Source organism: Salvelinus alpinus, chromosome 6, assembly GCF_045679555.1.
Source record: "Salvelinus alpinus chromosome 6, SLU_Salpinus.1, whole genome shotgun sequence".
Taxonomy (NCBI): domain Eukaryota; kingdom Metazoa; phylum Chordata; class Actinopteri; order Salmoniformes; family Salmonidae; genus Salvelinus; species Salvelinus alpinus.
Window position 1 is genome coordinate 84,714,482 of NC_092091.1, and position 14,705 is coordinate 84,729,186.

At 44.5% G+C, this 14,705-nt stretch overlaps 2 protein-coding genes across 2 annotated transcripts in view; one reads left to right on the top strand and one right to left on the bottom strand.

Annotated features, from left to right (window-relative positions):
- LOC139579779 (scavenger receptor cysteine-rich domain-containing protein DMBT1-like) overlaps positions 1–14,705 on the bottom strand; it is a 260,129-nt gene that overhangs the window by 67,112 nt on the left and 178,312 nt on the right. The window lies entirely within an intron of this gene.
- Positions 8,723–10,379, top strand: LOC139577935 (putative DMBT1-like protein). Its single transcript, XM_071405055.1, has 3 exons — positions 8,723–8,738; positions 8,792–9,070; positions 9,873–10,379. Exons 1-3 carry the CDS (start codon positions 8,723–8,725, stop codon positions 10,199–10,201), a joined length of 624 nt encoding a protein of 207 aa, XP_071261156.1. The 3' UTR covers positions 10,202–10,379.

The window sequence follows — 14,705 nt, forward strand, 5'->3', positions numbered from 1 at the left end:
AAAGGCTTATCAACAGTTTTTACCCCCAATCCGTAAGACTCCTGAACAGGTCATCAAATGGTTACCCGGACTTTTACGCTGCTGGTACTTTCTGTTTATCATATGTGCATAGTCACCTTAACTATACATTCTTGCACATACTACCTCAATTAGCCCGACTAACCAGTGCCTGTATATCCTGTCTAGCCCTTCATCTTGTGAATCCAGCCAACATGTCCGATTTATAAAATGTTTTACAGCGAAAACACCACGTATATTTATGTTAGCTCACCACCAAATCCAAAAAAAGCACAGACATTTCTTTCACAGCACAGGTACTTTCACAAAACCCCCAAATAGAGATAGAATTAATCACTAACCTTTGAAATTCTTCATCAGATGAGTCATATAACATCAGGTTACACAATACATTTATGTTTTGTTCGATAATGTGCATATATATATATATATATATTAAAAAAATCTCAGTTTACATTGGCGCGTTACGTGCAGTAATGTTTTGATTACAAAACATCTGGTGATTTTGCAGAAATACTCATAATAAACATTGATAAAAGATGCAAGTGTTATTCACATAATTAAAGATAAACTTATCCTCTATGCAACCGCTGTGTCAGATTTCAAAATAAACTTTACGGAAAAAGATTCATCTGAGAACGGCGTTTAGAGCACAATCCAGCCAAAGAAATAGTCGCCATTTTGGCATCAACAAAAGCTACAAAAACACTATAAATATGCACTTACCTTCGAATAACTTCATCAGAAGGCACTCCCAGGATTCCCAGATCGACAGAAATGACTGAAAAGTTCCATAAAGCCCATCATTTAGCCACTTGTTGTTAGCATGTTCAGCCCAGGAATCCAGTTTCATGACGCACGAGAAATCCCTCCTGATAAAAACTCAAAAAAGTTCCGTTACAGATCGTAGAAACAGGTCAAATGATGTTTGCAATCCATATTTAGTATGTGTTTTACATTAATCATCAATAAGGATCCAACCGGAGAATTTCATTGTCTGAAGAAAGAGCATTGGAACGAGAGCTCTCTCTCTCCCTCGCGCGCAAATCCAGACTGAGAATTCTGACGACCACTCACTAAAACAGCTCCTATGAGCCCCTCCTTTATAGTAGAATCATAAGACTAAAATCTAAAGACGGCGACATCTAGTGGAAGCCCTAGGCAGTGTTTGTTCAGTCATATCTAGAAGGGGTACCATTTGACACTGTTTTGAAAATCGAGTTCTCATTTCCTGTTTTGAACTCTTCTCAGGTTTTTGTCTGCCAAATGAGTTCTGTTATACTTACAGAAATAATCCAAACAGGTTTAGAAACTTCAGAGTGTTTTCTATACAATAGTAATAATAATATGCATGTATTACCTTCTGGGACAGAGTAGGAGGAAATTTCGTTTGGGCACGCAATTTGTTCAAAGTGGAAACACTGCCCCCTATCCCGATGAAGATATAGCCTCTCTACTGTATATAGTCTCGCCACTGTATATAGCCTCTCTACTGTATATAGCCTCTCTACTGTATATAGCCTCTCTACTGTATATAGCCTCTCTACTGTATATAGCCTCGCTACTGTATATAGCCTCTCTACTGTATATAGCCTCTCTACTGTATATAGCCTCTCTACTGTATATAGCCTCTCTACTGTATATAACCTCTCTACTGTATATAACCTCACTACTGTATATAACCTCTCTACTGTATATAGCCTCTCTACTGTATATAGCCTCTCTACTGTATATAGCCTCACTACTGTATATAACCTCTCTACTGTATATAGCCTCTCTACTGTATATAGCCTCTCTACTGTATATAACCTCTCTACTGTATATAACCTCTACTGTATATAGCCTCTCTACTGTATATAGCCTCACTACTGTATATAACCTCTCTACTGTATATAGCCTCTCTACTGTATATAGCCTCACTACTGTATATAACCTCTCTACTGTATATAACCTCTCTACTGTATATAGCCTCTCTACTGTATATAGCCTCACTACTGTTATTATTCACTGTCTTTTTACTGTTGTTTTTTCCCCTTACTAATCTATTGTTCACATAATACCTGTCACGTTCCTGACCTTATTTCCTTTGTTTAGTCTTTGTTTAGTTGGTCAGGACGTGAGCTGGGTGGGTATATTCTATGTTTTGTGTCTCATTGGTTTAGGTGTGTCTGATTGGCCTGATATGGTTCTCAATCAGAGGCAGGTGTTTTACGTTGTCTCTGATTGGGAACCATATTTAGGTAGGCTGTGTTCACTGTTTGTTTGTGGGTGATTGTTCCTGTTCATTGCGTTCTTTGTTTTCACTAGGTTCACATGTTCAGGTCTGTAGCGTCGTTGGTTTCATTTCTGTTTATTGTTTTGTTCGTGTTTAATAAGTGTTCCAATAAATATGGAAACGTACCACGCTGCGATTTGGTCCTCCTCTCTTCCATCCAACGACGAAAGCCGTTACAATACCTATTTTATTTTACTACTATTGTCAAAGACCTCAGGCTACGGTCTTTGACAATTCAGCTACTTTGTTAACAGTCCTACAACTGTCACCTCATGTAACAGCTGATTTACTTAACTAAAGGCACATCTCAATATGTGGTCCAGGTGCCTTAGTGTTCCTATAAAAACCTGTGTCCAAACTCACCATTAAATAGTATCTAATCAGAATAGTGTACAGAGATAAGTTATTGCACCTATTGAAATGTAATGTGTTTTTTAGTGTTTATTTTGTTGCATTAAAAAAGTCACTGTTGCCTATTAGATCAATATCAGTGTGAACACGTCTGATTGGACTAGATCCACGTTGAGGTGAGACACGTCTGATTGGACTAGATCCACGTTGAGGTGAGACACGTCTGATTGGACTAGATCCATGTTGAGGTTAGACATGTCTGATTGGACTAGATCCATGTTGAGGTGAGACACGTCTGATTGGACTAGATCCACGTTGAGGTGAGACACGTCTGATTGGACTAGATCCACGTTGAGGTGAGACACGTCTGATTGGACTAGATCCACGTTGAGGTGAGACACGTCTGATTGGACTAGATCCACGTTGAGGTGAGACACGTCTGATTGGACTAGATCCACGTTGAGGTGAGACACGTCTGATTGGACTAGATCCATGTTGAGGTGAGACACGTCTGATTGGACTAGATCCATGTTGAGGTGAGACACGTCTGATTGGACTAGATCCATGTTGAGGTGAGACACGTCTGATTGGACTAGATCCATGTTGAGGTGAGACACGTCTGATTGGACTAGATCCATGTTGAGGTGAGACACGTCTGATTGGACTAGATCCATGTTGAGGTGAGACACGTCTGATTGGACTAGATCCATGTTGAGAGGGGAGGGGGTAAAGACAAGAGGATGAGAAGAGGAGAAGAAAGGGAGAGAAGAGGAGAAGAGAGGGGGAGGAGAGGAGAGGGGGGGAGGAGAGGAGAGGAGAAGAGATGGGGGAAAGAGGAGAAGAGGTGGAGAGAAGGGTAGAGGTGGAGGAGAAGAGAAGAGAGGGGTAGAAGAGGGAGAAAAGGAGAAGAGAGGGGGTAGAGAGGGGAGAAGAAAAGTGAGAGGAGGAGAGGAGTGGACAGGGGGAGAAGAGGAGAGGAGTGGAGGGAGAATGAGAGGGGGAAGAGAGGGGCAGAAGTGGGGAAGGAGAGGAGAGGGTTGGAAAAGATGAGAGGGGAGAAGAGGGGAGGGGAGAAGAGATGGGGAGGAGAGAAGAGAAGAGGAGAGGGGGAGAGATAGGGGGAGGATAGGAGAAGAGAGGGGGGGTGTGGAGAGGGGGGAGAATAGGAGAGCGGGGAGGGGGAGAAGAGAAGAGTAGATTAGATGGGGGAGAAGAGAAGGGGGGAGAAGATTAGAAGAGAGGTGAGGAAGAGAAGGGAGAGGGGAGAGGAGAAGAGAAGATGGGGGAGAAGAGGGGAGGGGAGAAGGGGGGGAGGAGAAGAGAAGAGAGGGAGAAGAGATGGGGGAAAGAGGAGAAGAGAGGGGGAAAGAGAAGAGAAGAGGGGGAGAAGAGAAAAGGGGGAGAAGAGGAGAAGAGAAGAGAGGGGGAAAGAGGAGAAGAGAGAAGAGGGGGAGAAGAAGGGTAGAGGTGGAGAAGAGGAGAAGAGAGGGGGAGAAGAGGTGAACAGAGTGTCAAAAGAGAAGAAGAGAGGGGCGGAAGGGGAGAAGAGGAGAGGAGAGGGTTGGAGAAGAGAGGGAGAGAAGAGAAGAGGGGGAGAAGAGGGTGGAGAAGAGAGAGAGGGAGAGGGGGAGAAGAGGAGAGGTGCAGAAGAGGAGAGGGGAGAAGGGGGGAGAAGATTAGAAAAGAGGTGGAGAAGAGAGAGGAAGAGAAGGGAGAGGGGAGAAGAGAAGATGGGGGAGAAGAGGGGAGGAGAAGAGATGGGGAGAAAGAGGATAAGAAGAGAAGAGGAGAGGGGGAGAGAGGAGGGTGTAGAAGAGAGGAGGAGGAGAGGAGAAGAGAGGGGGAGAAGAGAGGGGGAGCTGGGAGAGGGGGAGGAGTGTAGAGGAGAGGAGAGCGGGGTGGAGAAGGGAGGGGCAGAAGAGGAGAAGAGAGGGGGAGAAGTGGAGAGGGGAGAAGAAAAGTGAGAGGAGAAGGGGAGAGGAGAGGACAGGGGGAGAAGAGGAGAGGAGGGAGAATGAGAGGGGGAGAAGAGGAGAATAGAGTGTCAAAAGAGGAGAAGAGAGGGGCAGAAGTGGGGAAGGGGAGGAGAGGAGAGAAGAGAGGAGAGAGTAGAGAAGAGGAGAGGTGGAGAGGGGGAGTGGAGAGGGGGGAAAGAGGAGAAGAGGCGGGAGGTGTGGAGAGGGGGGAGAATAGGGGAGGGGGAGAAGAGAAGAGTAGATGAGATGGGGGAGAAGAGGAGAGGTGCAGAAGAGGAGAGGGGAGAAGGGGGGAGAAGATTAGAAGAGAGGTGGAGAAGAGAGAGGAGAAGAGAAGATGAGAAGAGAGGAGAGAAGGTGGGGAGAAGAGGAGAGGGTGAAAAGCAGAGAATTGAAGAGAGGAGAGGAGAAGAGATGGGGGAAAGAGGAGAAGAGATGGGGAGAAGAGGAGAAGGGGAGAGAGAAGAGAGGGGAGGAGAGGAGAAGAGAGGGGGAGAAGAAGGGTAGAAGAGGAGAAGAGATGGGGATAAGAGGAGAGAAGAGAAGAGGAGAGGGGGAGAAGAGTAGAGGGGGGGAAAGAGAAGAGAGGGGGAGAAAGGAGAAGAGAGGGGGAGAAGAGGAGAAAAGAGGGGGAGCTGGGAGAGTGGGAGGAGTGTAGAGGAGAGGAGAGCGGGGTGGAGAAGGGAGGGGCAGAAGAGGAGAAGAGAGGGGGAAAAGAGGAGAAAGAGAGGGGGAGAAGTGGAGAGGGGAGAAGAAAAGTGAAAGGAGGAGAGGAGAGGACAGGGGGAGAAGAGGACAGGGGGAGAAGAGAAGAGGAGTGGAGGGAGAATGAGAGGGGGAGAAGAGGAGAATAGATTGTCAAAAGAGGAGAAGAGAGGTGCAGAAGTGGGGAAGGAGAGGAAAAGAGAGGGGAGAAGATTAGAAGAGAGGTGGAGAAGAGAGAGGAAGAGAAGGGAGAGGAGAGGAGAAGAGAAGAGAAGAGGGGGAGTAGGGGGGGAGAAGAGGAGAATTGAAGAGAGGAGAGGAGAGCAGGGAAAGAGGAGAAGAGAGGGATAGAAGAGAAGAGTAGAGGTGGAGAAGAGGAGAAGAGAGGAGAGGAGAGAGATGGGGAAAGAGGAGATGAGATGGGGAGAAGAGAGGGGGGAAAGAGGAGAAGAGAGGGGGAGAAGAAGGGTAGAGGTGGAGAAGAGGAGAGGAGGGGGGAGGGGAAGAGAGGAGGGTGTAGAAGAGAGGGGGAGAGAAGAGGAGAAGAGATGGGGAGGAGAGGGAGAAGAGGAAAGGGGGAGAAGAGGAGAGAGGGAGAAGAGAGGGGGATCAGAGGAGAGGGAAAGGGTGAGAAGAGGAGAGGGGGAGGAGTGTAGAGGAGAGGAGTGGGGGAACAGAGGAGAAGAGAGGGTGAGAAGAGGAGAAGAGAGGGGGAGAAGAGGAGAAGAGAGGGGGAGAAGGGGGGTAGAAGAGAGTGGGAGAAAAGGAGAAGAGGGGGAGAAGATTAGAGGGAGAAGATGAGGAGAGGGGGAGGAGAGAGGGAGAAGAGAGGGGAAGATTAGTAGAAGAGAGAGGGAGAAGTGGAGTAGAGATGGGGAGAAGAGGAGAAGAGAGGACAATAAGAGGAGAAGTGAGGGAGAGGAGAGGGGGAGAGGAATAGGAGAGGGGGGAGAAGAGAAGAGGGGAGAAGAGGGGGAGGAGGAGGAGAGGAGGAGAGGAGAGGAGAGGAGAGGGAGAGAAGAGGAGAGGAGAGGAGAGGGGAGGAGAGGGGAGAAGAGGAGTTGGTGGATTATGAAATTTGACCATCTGACTTGGAAAGGTGGTATCCTATGATGTTGTCATGTTGAAAGTCACTGAGCTCTTCATTAAGGCCATTCTACTGACAATGTTTGTCTATGGAGATTGCATGGCTGAGTGCTTGATTTTATACATCTGTCAGGAAGGGGTGTGGCTGAAATAGAATCCACTCATTTGAAGGGTGTCCACATACTTTTGTATATATAGTGTATGTACACATGTGTGTTGTTGCACCATACCAACGATAAGCCTGTCTTCCCATCACATCATGAAAGGTCATGTTGATGTTCATTTAACCTCTGTCTCTCTCTTCCTCTGACTCCTCCCTTTCTCCTCTGTCTCTCTCTTCCTCTGACTCCTCCCTTTCTCCTCTGTCTCTCTCTTCCTCTGACTCCTCCCTTTCTCCTCTGTCTCTCTCTTCCTCTGACTCCTCCCTTTCTCTTCTGTCTCTCTCTTCCTCTGACTCCTCCCTTTCTCCTCTGTCTCTCTCTTCCTCTGACTCCTCCCTTTCTCCTCTGTCTCTCTCTTCCTCTGACTCCTCCCTTTCTCCTCTGTCTCTCTCTTCCTCTGACTCCTCCCTTTCTCCTCTGTCTCTCTCTTCCTCTGACTCCTCCCTTTCTCCTCTGTCTCTCACTTCCTCTGACTCCTCCCTTTCTCCTCTGTCTCTCTCTTCCTCTGACTCCTCCCTTTCTCCTCTGTCTCTCTCTTCCTCTGACTCCTCCCTTTCTCCTCTGTCTCTCTCTTCCTCTGACTCCTCCCTTTCTCCTCTGTCTCTCTCTACCTCTGACTCCTCCCTTTCTCCTCTGTCTCTCTCTTCCTCTGACTCCTCCCTTTCTCCTCTGTCTCTCTCTTCCTCTGACTCCTCCCTTTCTCCTCTGTCTCTCTCTTCCTCTGACTCCTCCCTTTCTCCTCTGTTTCTCTCTTCCTCTGACTCCTCCCTTTCTCCTTTGTTTCTCTCTGTCTCCTCAGATCTCCACGCTCAAATCGTCAGTCCACTAGGTAGGTAGAGTATAAATCTACAGTGATTATAGCAGTTCAATATTAGTCAACTTTATTATCCCACATGGAGAAATTCATGTGTCCATACAAACCATTCTAAACCCCAATAACAAGTAGTGTTTTATGGAACTACTAATACTTGTCAACCACAAAGCATTACTGCTGTTAGAATAACAGAATCACTGTCATCATCTGTCCTCACCACTGTGTTTTCCTCTCTGCTGTTTACAACTGAACTCTCAGTCAGACTGGTGGATGAGACCACTTCCTGTTCTGGGACAGTGGAAGTCTTCTACAGAGGAGAGTGGTTGGGTGCATGTTCTGGGTGGTGGAGCATGATGAGAGCGGCTAAGATTGTGTGTAGACAGCTGGACTGTGGGAATCCTGTAGCTGAATCTAGAGGACCTCTGTTTGAAGATGGAAGAAGAGGAGTCAGACTGGGTGGTTGCTATGGAGATGAGTCTTCTATTAGACAGTGTGACATCAGAGGAGGACATGGTGTCTGTGATGGTGAATATTATCATCATGTGATCTGTTCAGGTAAGAGACTGGTCATATTGAGAGATTTATTTGTACATTATACAATATTACCATGTATCATGTGTTTTTATTTCATTTAAATAGAGGGTGAGATGTCAGATGTATTTAAACATTATATTTGTGTTTGTCATATTGGTTTATGGGAGATGTTCATGGGCAGATCATTGTAGTTCAGATGGTACTGAAGTGAAGTGGCCTGATGGATGTCCAGCTGTTTATTTTCTATAAAGTGAAGTGAACTTATTCCTGTCTCCTGCCTGCATTATTCCCAACCCGATCCTGAGTGACTAAGAACCCATTTCTACCTCTTACAGTATCAAACATAGCAAACTACAATCTTTTATCCAACATATTTGTGTTTAGTCCTCGACAGTGTCATCAACAAAACTGATTGAATGTTCAACCAACTCTTTTTCTCCAGAGTCTGTGCGGCTTGTGGATGGAGCTGGTCTCTGCTCTGGGAGAGTGAAGGTGAAGTCCAATCAGTCCTGGGCCTCAGTGTGTGAAGCTGACTTTGACCGGCAGGATGCAGAGGTAGTCTGTGGGGAGCTTGGCTGTGGGGCTCCTGCAGCTCTACAGGGGGGGCTCTATGGAGGAGGTGAGGGTCAGACCTGGGATAAAGAGTTCCAGTGTAAAGGCAAAGAGTCCCTTCTCCTGGACTGTGACACCTCAGACAGAAAACACAACACCTGCCTACCTGGTAATGCTGTTGGACTCACCTGCTCAGGTAAGAAACAGTTTGTCACTCAATCAACATTGTTTCTCACCTGGAGTGAAGAATATGAGAGACAATATAGGTGTTTTAGTGAGAAAATAGTAAGATTACTGTCTCTCTCTTTTCTTTTCTCAGAGCCTGATGATGTGAGGCTGGTGGGAGGAGGCAGTCGCTGTGCTGGTGGAGTGGAGCGGTACGACCAGGGAGAGTGGAGGACTGTGGGAGCTGGTGACGAGGACCAGGAGGATGTAGCTGCAGTAGTGTGTAGACAGCTGGGTTGTGGCTCCACTGTTTCAGTAACACCTGGATACACCACTAGAGGGTTTGGAGTTATCTGTTATGGGTCTGAATCTGTACTGAAGGAGTGTGGAAGATTAGATTATCTCCTTCCTGGACTCACAGTGATCTGCTCAGGTAATAACAAGATACACTATATGGCTTTTGTGGATTTGGCTATTTCAGCCACACATGTCGCTGACAGGTGAATAAAATTGAGAACACAACCATGCAATCTCCATAGACAAACATTGGCAGTAAAATGTTCCTACTGAAGATCTGTGACTTTCAACGTGTCACGTCTAGGAGCAACAACGGCTCAGCCGTGAAGTGGTAGACAACACAAGCTCACAGAACGGACCGCCAAGTGTCGAACCACGTAGAGCGTAAAAATAATCCTCTGTTGTAAAACTCACTGCTGAGTTCCACATACTTTTGTCCATGTATTATATCTCCTTCCTGGACTCACAGTGATCAGCTCAGGAAATATCAACATATTATATTTATGTTCAACTGATTTCCTTCATTCATACAACTTCCTCTGCACCTCACATGATGACTGTTTAGCTTGTCAGTCTGCTTTGCTAAATAGATCACTCAGTCAAGTAGGAATCAAATACAACTTAAATATCCCAGAATGCTTTTGTATTTGAGTGTTATCTCAGTGAACGTCTCTACTCACTACCACTGTCACATGTCATGTTATTGTCATATCTAAATGAGGAAAGTAGTTGAGGAGCTACGTTTTCTTTTTCTCTCCTCTTGTTCCAGATGTCCTGCTTAAGCCTGATATCAACATATGTTGTCTCAGTGACTGTAGGCCCACTACTCATGTTGCCCTGTGAGGGAGGGTGGCTGGCACTGTTACATGCTGATGTTATTGTCATATCTATAGGAAACTAGTTGAAGAGGTTTTTCTTCTTCTCTTTTATTGTTACAGATCTCCTGGTCCAGCCTGATATCTCCCTGACTGACTCAATGGGAGGGGTCTCCAGGGGCCACCAGGGGCCCGAAATGTTCAGGGGCTACAGCTTCACCATCACCTGCTCCACTCAGCCACAGTACCCAGGAGGCTCCTTCCTCCTCACGTTCACCGGCTCCAACAGAACCCAGACCCAGCCAGCTGTCAATCACTCTGCTGCCTTCCTCTTCCCTGCTGCAGATGACTCCCACCAAGGGACCTACAGCTGTGTTTATGACAATTATGTTTTCTCTCATAACTTCTCCTCTGAGAGTGAGCTCCTCTCCCTCACCATCACAGGTAACTGAACATGAACCAGACTTATAACTTTGTCATTGACAGATTTCCCACAGATCTATGTGATGATGATCAGTCCCCTCATCAAAGGTGTTTCTGTTTGCAGCCTCTCCTCTGCCAGCCTTCATCATCAGACACGTTGTAGTGCTGCTGATCCTACTGACAGCCATCACCACCTCCTACCTGTACTACAAGGTAAAGACATTTACTCAGACGTTACAAGTCATTTAAACTAGAGGGAGAGGGTGAGGGGGAGAGGGAGGGAGAGAGAATGGAGATACTAGAGAGTAAATGTCTGACTGTTGGTGCTGTGTCTCCCTAGCCCACCAGGAGGCAGAAGAGAGTGAACAGGGTGAGCAGCATGGATCTTGATGTCAATGCCATGGAGATGGTCTCTCTGAGCTCCAGAGCTGAAGCTGGACCGGGAGAGGAGAGAGCAGCCCAGGGGACGGAGTAGGAGTAGAATGAAGCTGACCCTACATGCTGATCTTAGGTCAGTTTTGTGTTTTAAATCGATGGTCAGCAGTGGACTGGTGTTTAAAATGTGGTGACAAACCTGAAGTGGTTCTAATTTTAATAACAAGTTCAGAATGAGTTTATCTTTCTAGAACCTTGGAAGAAATCTAAAAGGAGTGACTGCAACCACCATTATTCCTTTTAGTTTGGTTTTTACCACCAGGGTAACATGGGGTTCTGGGTAACATGGGGTTTTATTATTTTAAGATAGTAGCTACATTTCGTCTGTTTTCATGATGTTATTGATTATAAATGTTATGATATTGATTATTGATTATGAAGTAGATTATTGTTATGATGTTGCTCTCTAAACTGCCATGTAATCAACTGAATGCTTTTAATAAAATTACAGGCTGTCAGTCTTGTGTGATTCCCCTCTTGGACAGACTACAACATACAGTATGAATTAACTGAGATCAGTCTGTGTGATTCCCCTCTTGGACAGAATACAACATACAGTATGAATTAACTGAGATCAGTCTGTGTGATTCCCCTCTTGGAAAGACTACAACATACAGTATGAATTAACTGAGATCAGTCTGTGTGATTCCCCTCTTGGACAGACTACAACATACAGTATGAATTAACTGGTCATACATTTGGCAGGAGGTTAGGAAGTGCATCTCAGTTTCCACCTCATTTTGTGGGCTGTGTGCACATAGCCTGTCTTCTCTTGAGAGCCAGGTACCCACCTGTATATAGTCCTGCTATTGTTATTTTACTGCTGCTCTTTAATTACTTGTTACTTTAATTTCCTATTCTTTTCCTATTTTTTTAAACTGCATTGTTGGTTAGGGGATCATAACTAATATAATTTGATTTGATTGAGGTCTGCCTACGGCGGCCTTTCTCAATAGCAAGGCTATGCTCACTGAGTCTGTACATAGTCAAAGCTTTCCTTAAGTGTGGGTCAGTCACAGTGGTCAGGTATTCTGCCACTGTGTACTCTCTGTTTAGTACTAAATAGCATTCTAGGTTGCTCTGTTTTTTGTTAATTCTTTCCAATGTGTCAAGAAATAATCTTTTTGTTTTCTCATGATTTGGTTGGGTCTAATTGTGTTGCTGTCCTGGGGCTCTGTGGGGTCTGTTAGTGTTTGTGAACAGAGCCCCAGTTCCAGCTTGCTTAGGGGACTCTTCTGTCTGTCTCTCTCTCTCTCTCTCTCTCACACACAGACGAGGGGCTAATAATAACACCTGCTAATTCAAACAGTGAGAAAATACAAACAAACAAAGAGAGAGAAGAGAAGATGTCACGCTCGTCGTAAGAATTATCGGACCAACACAACATAGACATAGATATACTAGATCACCCCCTAGTCACGCCCTGACCTACAACACCATAGAGAAACAAATGCTATGGGCGTGACAGAAGACATCAATGTAGTTATTTATCCTCCACATAGACTATGATGTATTGTTGTCCTGGTGTGTAGTTATTTATCCTCCATAGACTATGATGTATTGTTGTCCTGGTGTGTAGTTATTTATCCTCCATAGACTATGATGTATTGTTGTCCTGGTGTGTAGTTATTTATCCTCCACATAGACTATGATGTATTGTTGTCCTGGTGTGTAGTTATTTATCCTCCCTAGACTATGATGTATTGTTGTCCTGGTGTGTAGTTATTTATCCTCCATAGACTATGATGTATTGTTGTCCTGGTGTGTAGTTATTTATCCTCCATAGACTATGATGTATTGTTGTCCTGGTGTGTAGTTATTTATCCTCCACATAGACTATGATGTATTGTTGTCCTGGTGTGTAGTTATTTATCCTCCCTAGACTATGATGTATTGTTGTCCTGGTGTGTAGTTATTTATCCTCCATAGACTATGATGTATTGTTGTCCTGGTGTGTAGTTATTTATCCTCCCTAGACTATGATGTATTGTTGTCCTGGTGTGTAGTTATTTATCCTCCACATAGACTATGATGTATTGTTGTCCTGGTGTGTAGTTATTTATCCTCCACATAGACTATGATGTATTGTTGTCCTGGTGTGTAGTTATTTATCCTCCACATAGACTATGATGTATTGTTGTCCTGGTGTGTAGTTATTTATCCTCCACATAGACTATGATGTATTGTTGTCCTGGTGTGTAGTTATTTATCCTCCATAGACTATGATGTATTGTTGTCCTGGTGTGTAGTTATTTATCCTCCATAGACTATGATGTATTGTTGTCCTGGTGTGTAGTTATTTATCCTCCATAGACTATGATGTATTGTTGTCCTGGTGTGTAGTTATTTATCCTCCATAGACTATGATGTATTGTTGTCCTGGTGTGTAGTTATTTATCCTCCATAGACTATGATGTATTGTTGTCCTGGTGTGTAGTTATTTATCCTCCATAGACTATGATGTATTGTTGTCCTGGTGTGTAGTTATTTATCCTCCATAGACTATGATGTATTGTTGTCCTGGTGTGTAGTTATTTATCCTCCATAGACTATGATGTATTGTTGTCCTGGTGTGTAGTTATTTATCCTCCCTAGACTATGATGTATTGTTGTCCTGGTGTGTAGTTATTTATCCTCCATAGACTATGATGTATTGTTGTCCTGGTGTGTAGTTATTTATCCTCCACATAGACTATGATGTATTGTTGTCCTGGTGTGTAGTTATTTATCCTCCACATAGACTATGATGTATTGTTGTCCTGGTGTGTAGTTATTTATCCTCCCTAGACTATGATGTATTGTTGTCCTGGTGTGTAGTTATTTATCCTCCACATAGACTATGATGTATTGTTGTCCTGGTGTGTAGTTATTTATCCTCCACATAGACTATGATGTATTGTTGTCCTGGTGTGTAGTTATTTATCCTCCACATAGACTATGATGTATTGTTGTCCTGGTGTGTAGTTATTTATCCTCCACATAGACTATGATGTATTGTTGTCCTGGTGTGTAGTTATTTATCCTCCACATAGACTATGATGTATTGTTGTCCTGGTGTGTAGTTATTTATCCTCCATAGACTATGATGTATTGTTGTCCTGGTGTGTAGTTATTTATCCTCCATAGACTATGATGTATTGTTGTCCTGGTGTGTAGTTATTTATCCTCCATAGACTATGATGTATTGTTGTCCTGGTGTGTAGTTATTTATCCTCCATAGACTATGATGTATTGTTGTCCTGGTGTGTAGTTATTTATCCTCCATAGACTATGATGTATTGTTGTCCTGGTGTGTAGTTATTTATCCTCCATAGACTATGATGTATTGTTGTCCTGGTGTGTAGTTATTTATCCTCCACATAGACTATGATGTATTGTTGTTCTGGTGTGTAGTTATTTATCCTCCATAGACTATGATGTATTGTTGTCCTGGTGTGTAGTTATTTATCCTCCACATAGACTATGATGTATTGTTGTCCTGGTGTGTAGTTATTTATCCTCCACATAGACTATGATGTATTGTTGTCCTGGTGTGTAGTTATTTATCCTCCACATAGACTATGATGTATTGTTGTGTGTGTGTGTGTGTGTGTGTGTGTGTGTGTGTGTGTGTGTGTGTGTGTGTGTGTGTGTGTGTGTGTGGAGAGATACAGTCACCCACCAGCCCTGGAGAGATACAGGCTTTGCAGGATTTTGTTCCAGACCACCACTGAAATGCCTGAAGTTAAATTGTCTAATCATAAAGGATTTGATGATATATTGATTGATTGGTTGAAGTGGTGCTGGGCTGGGGAAACGTCTGCATACCTGGGCTGGGGAAACGTCTGCATACCTGGGCTGGGGAAACATCTGCATACCTGAGCTGGGGAAACGTCTGCATACCTGGGCTGGGGAAACGTCTGCATACCTGGTCTGTACCCCAATAATCTCTCCTTCCTCCCAAAGTGTGCGCATGCTCACCTCCCTTCATGGACAGGATTTGACAGGAATTGATTAGTATGGAAACTCATGCTATAACCTACGCCTTCACCAATCCAATGCTTTTACACTTTATGGTGAGTAGTGAACGAGTGCACATGTCAGGAAGCAGTAAATACT

Bases quoted from the DNA above. Each gene is read 5' to 3' on its own strand.
- LOC139577935 (XM_071405055.1), top strand. The intron at 9,071-9,872 runs GTAATAACAAGA...TTATTGTTACAG, and splicing joins ACTCACAGTGATCTGCTCAG to ATCTCCTGGTCCAGCCTGAT.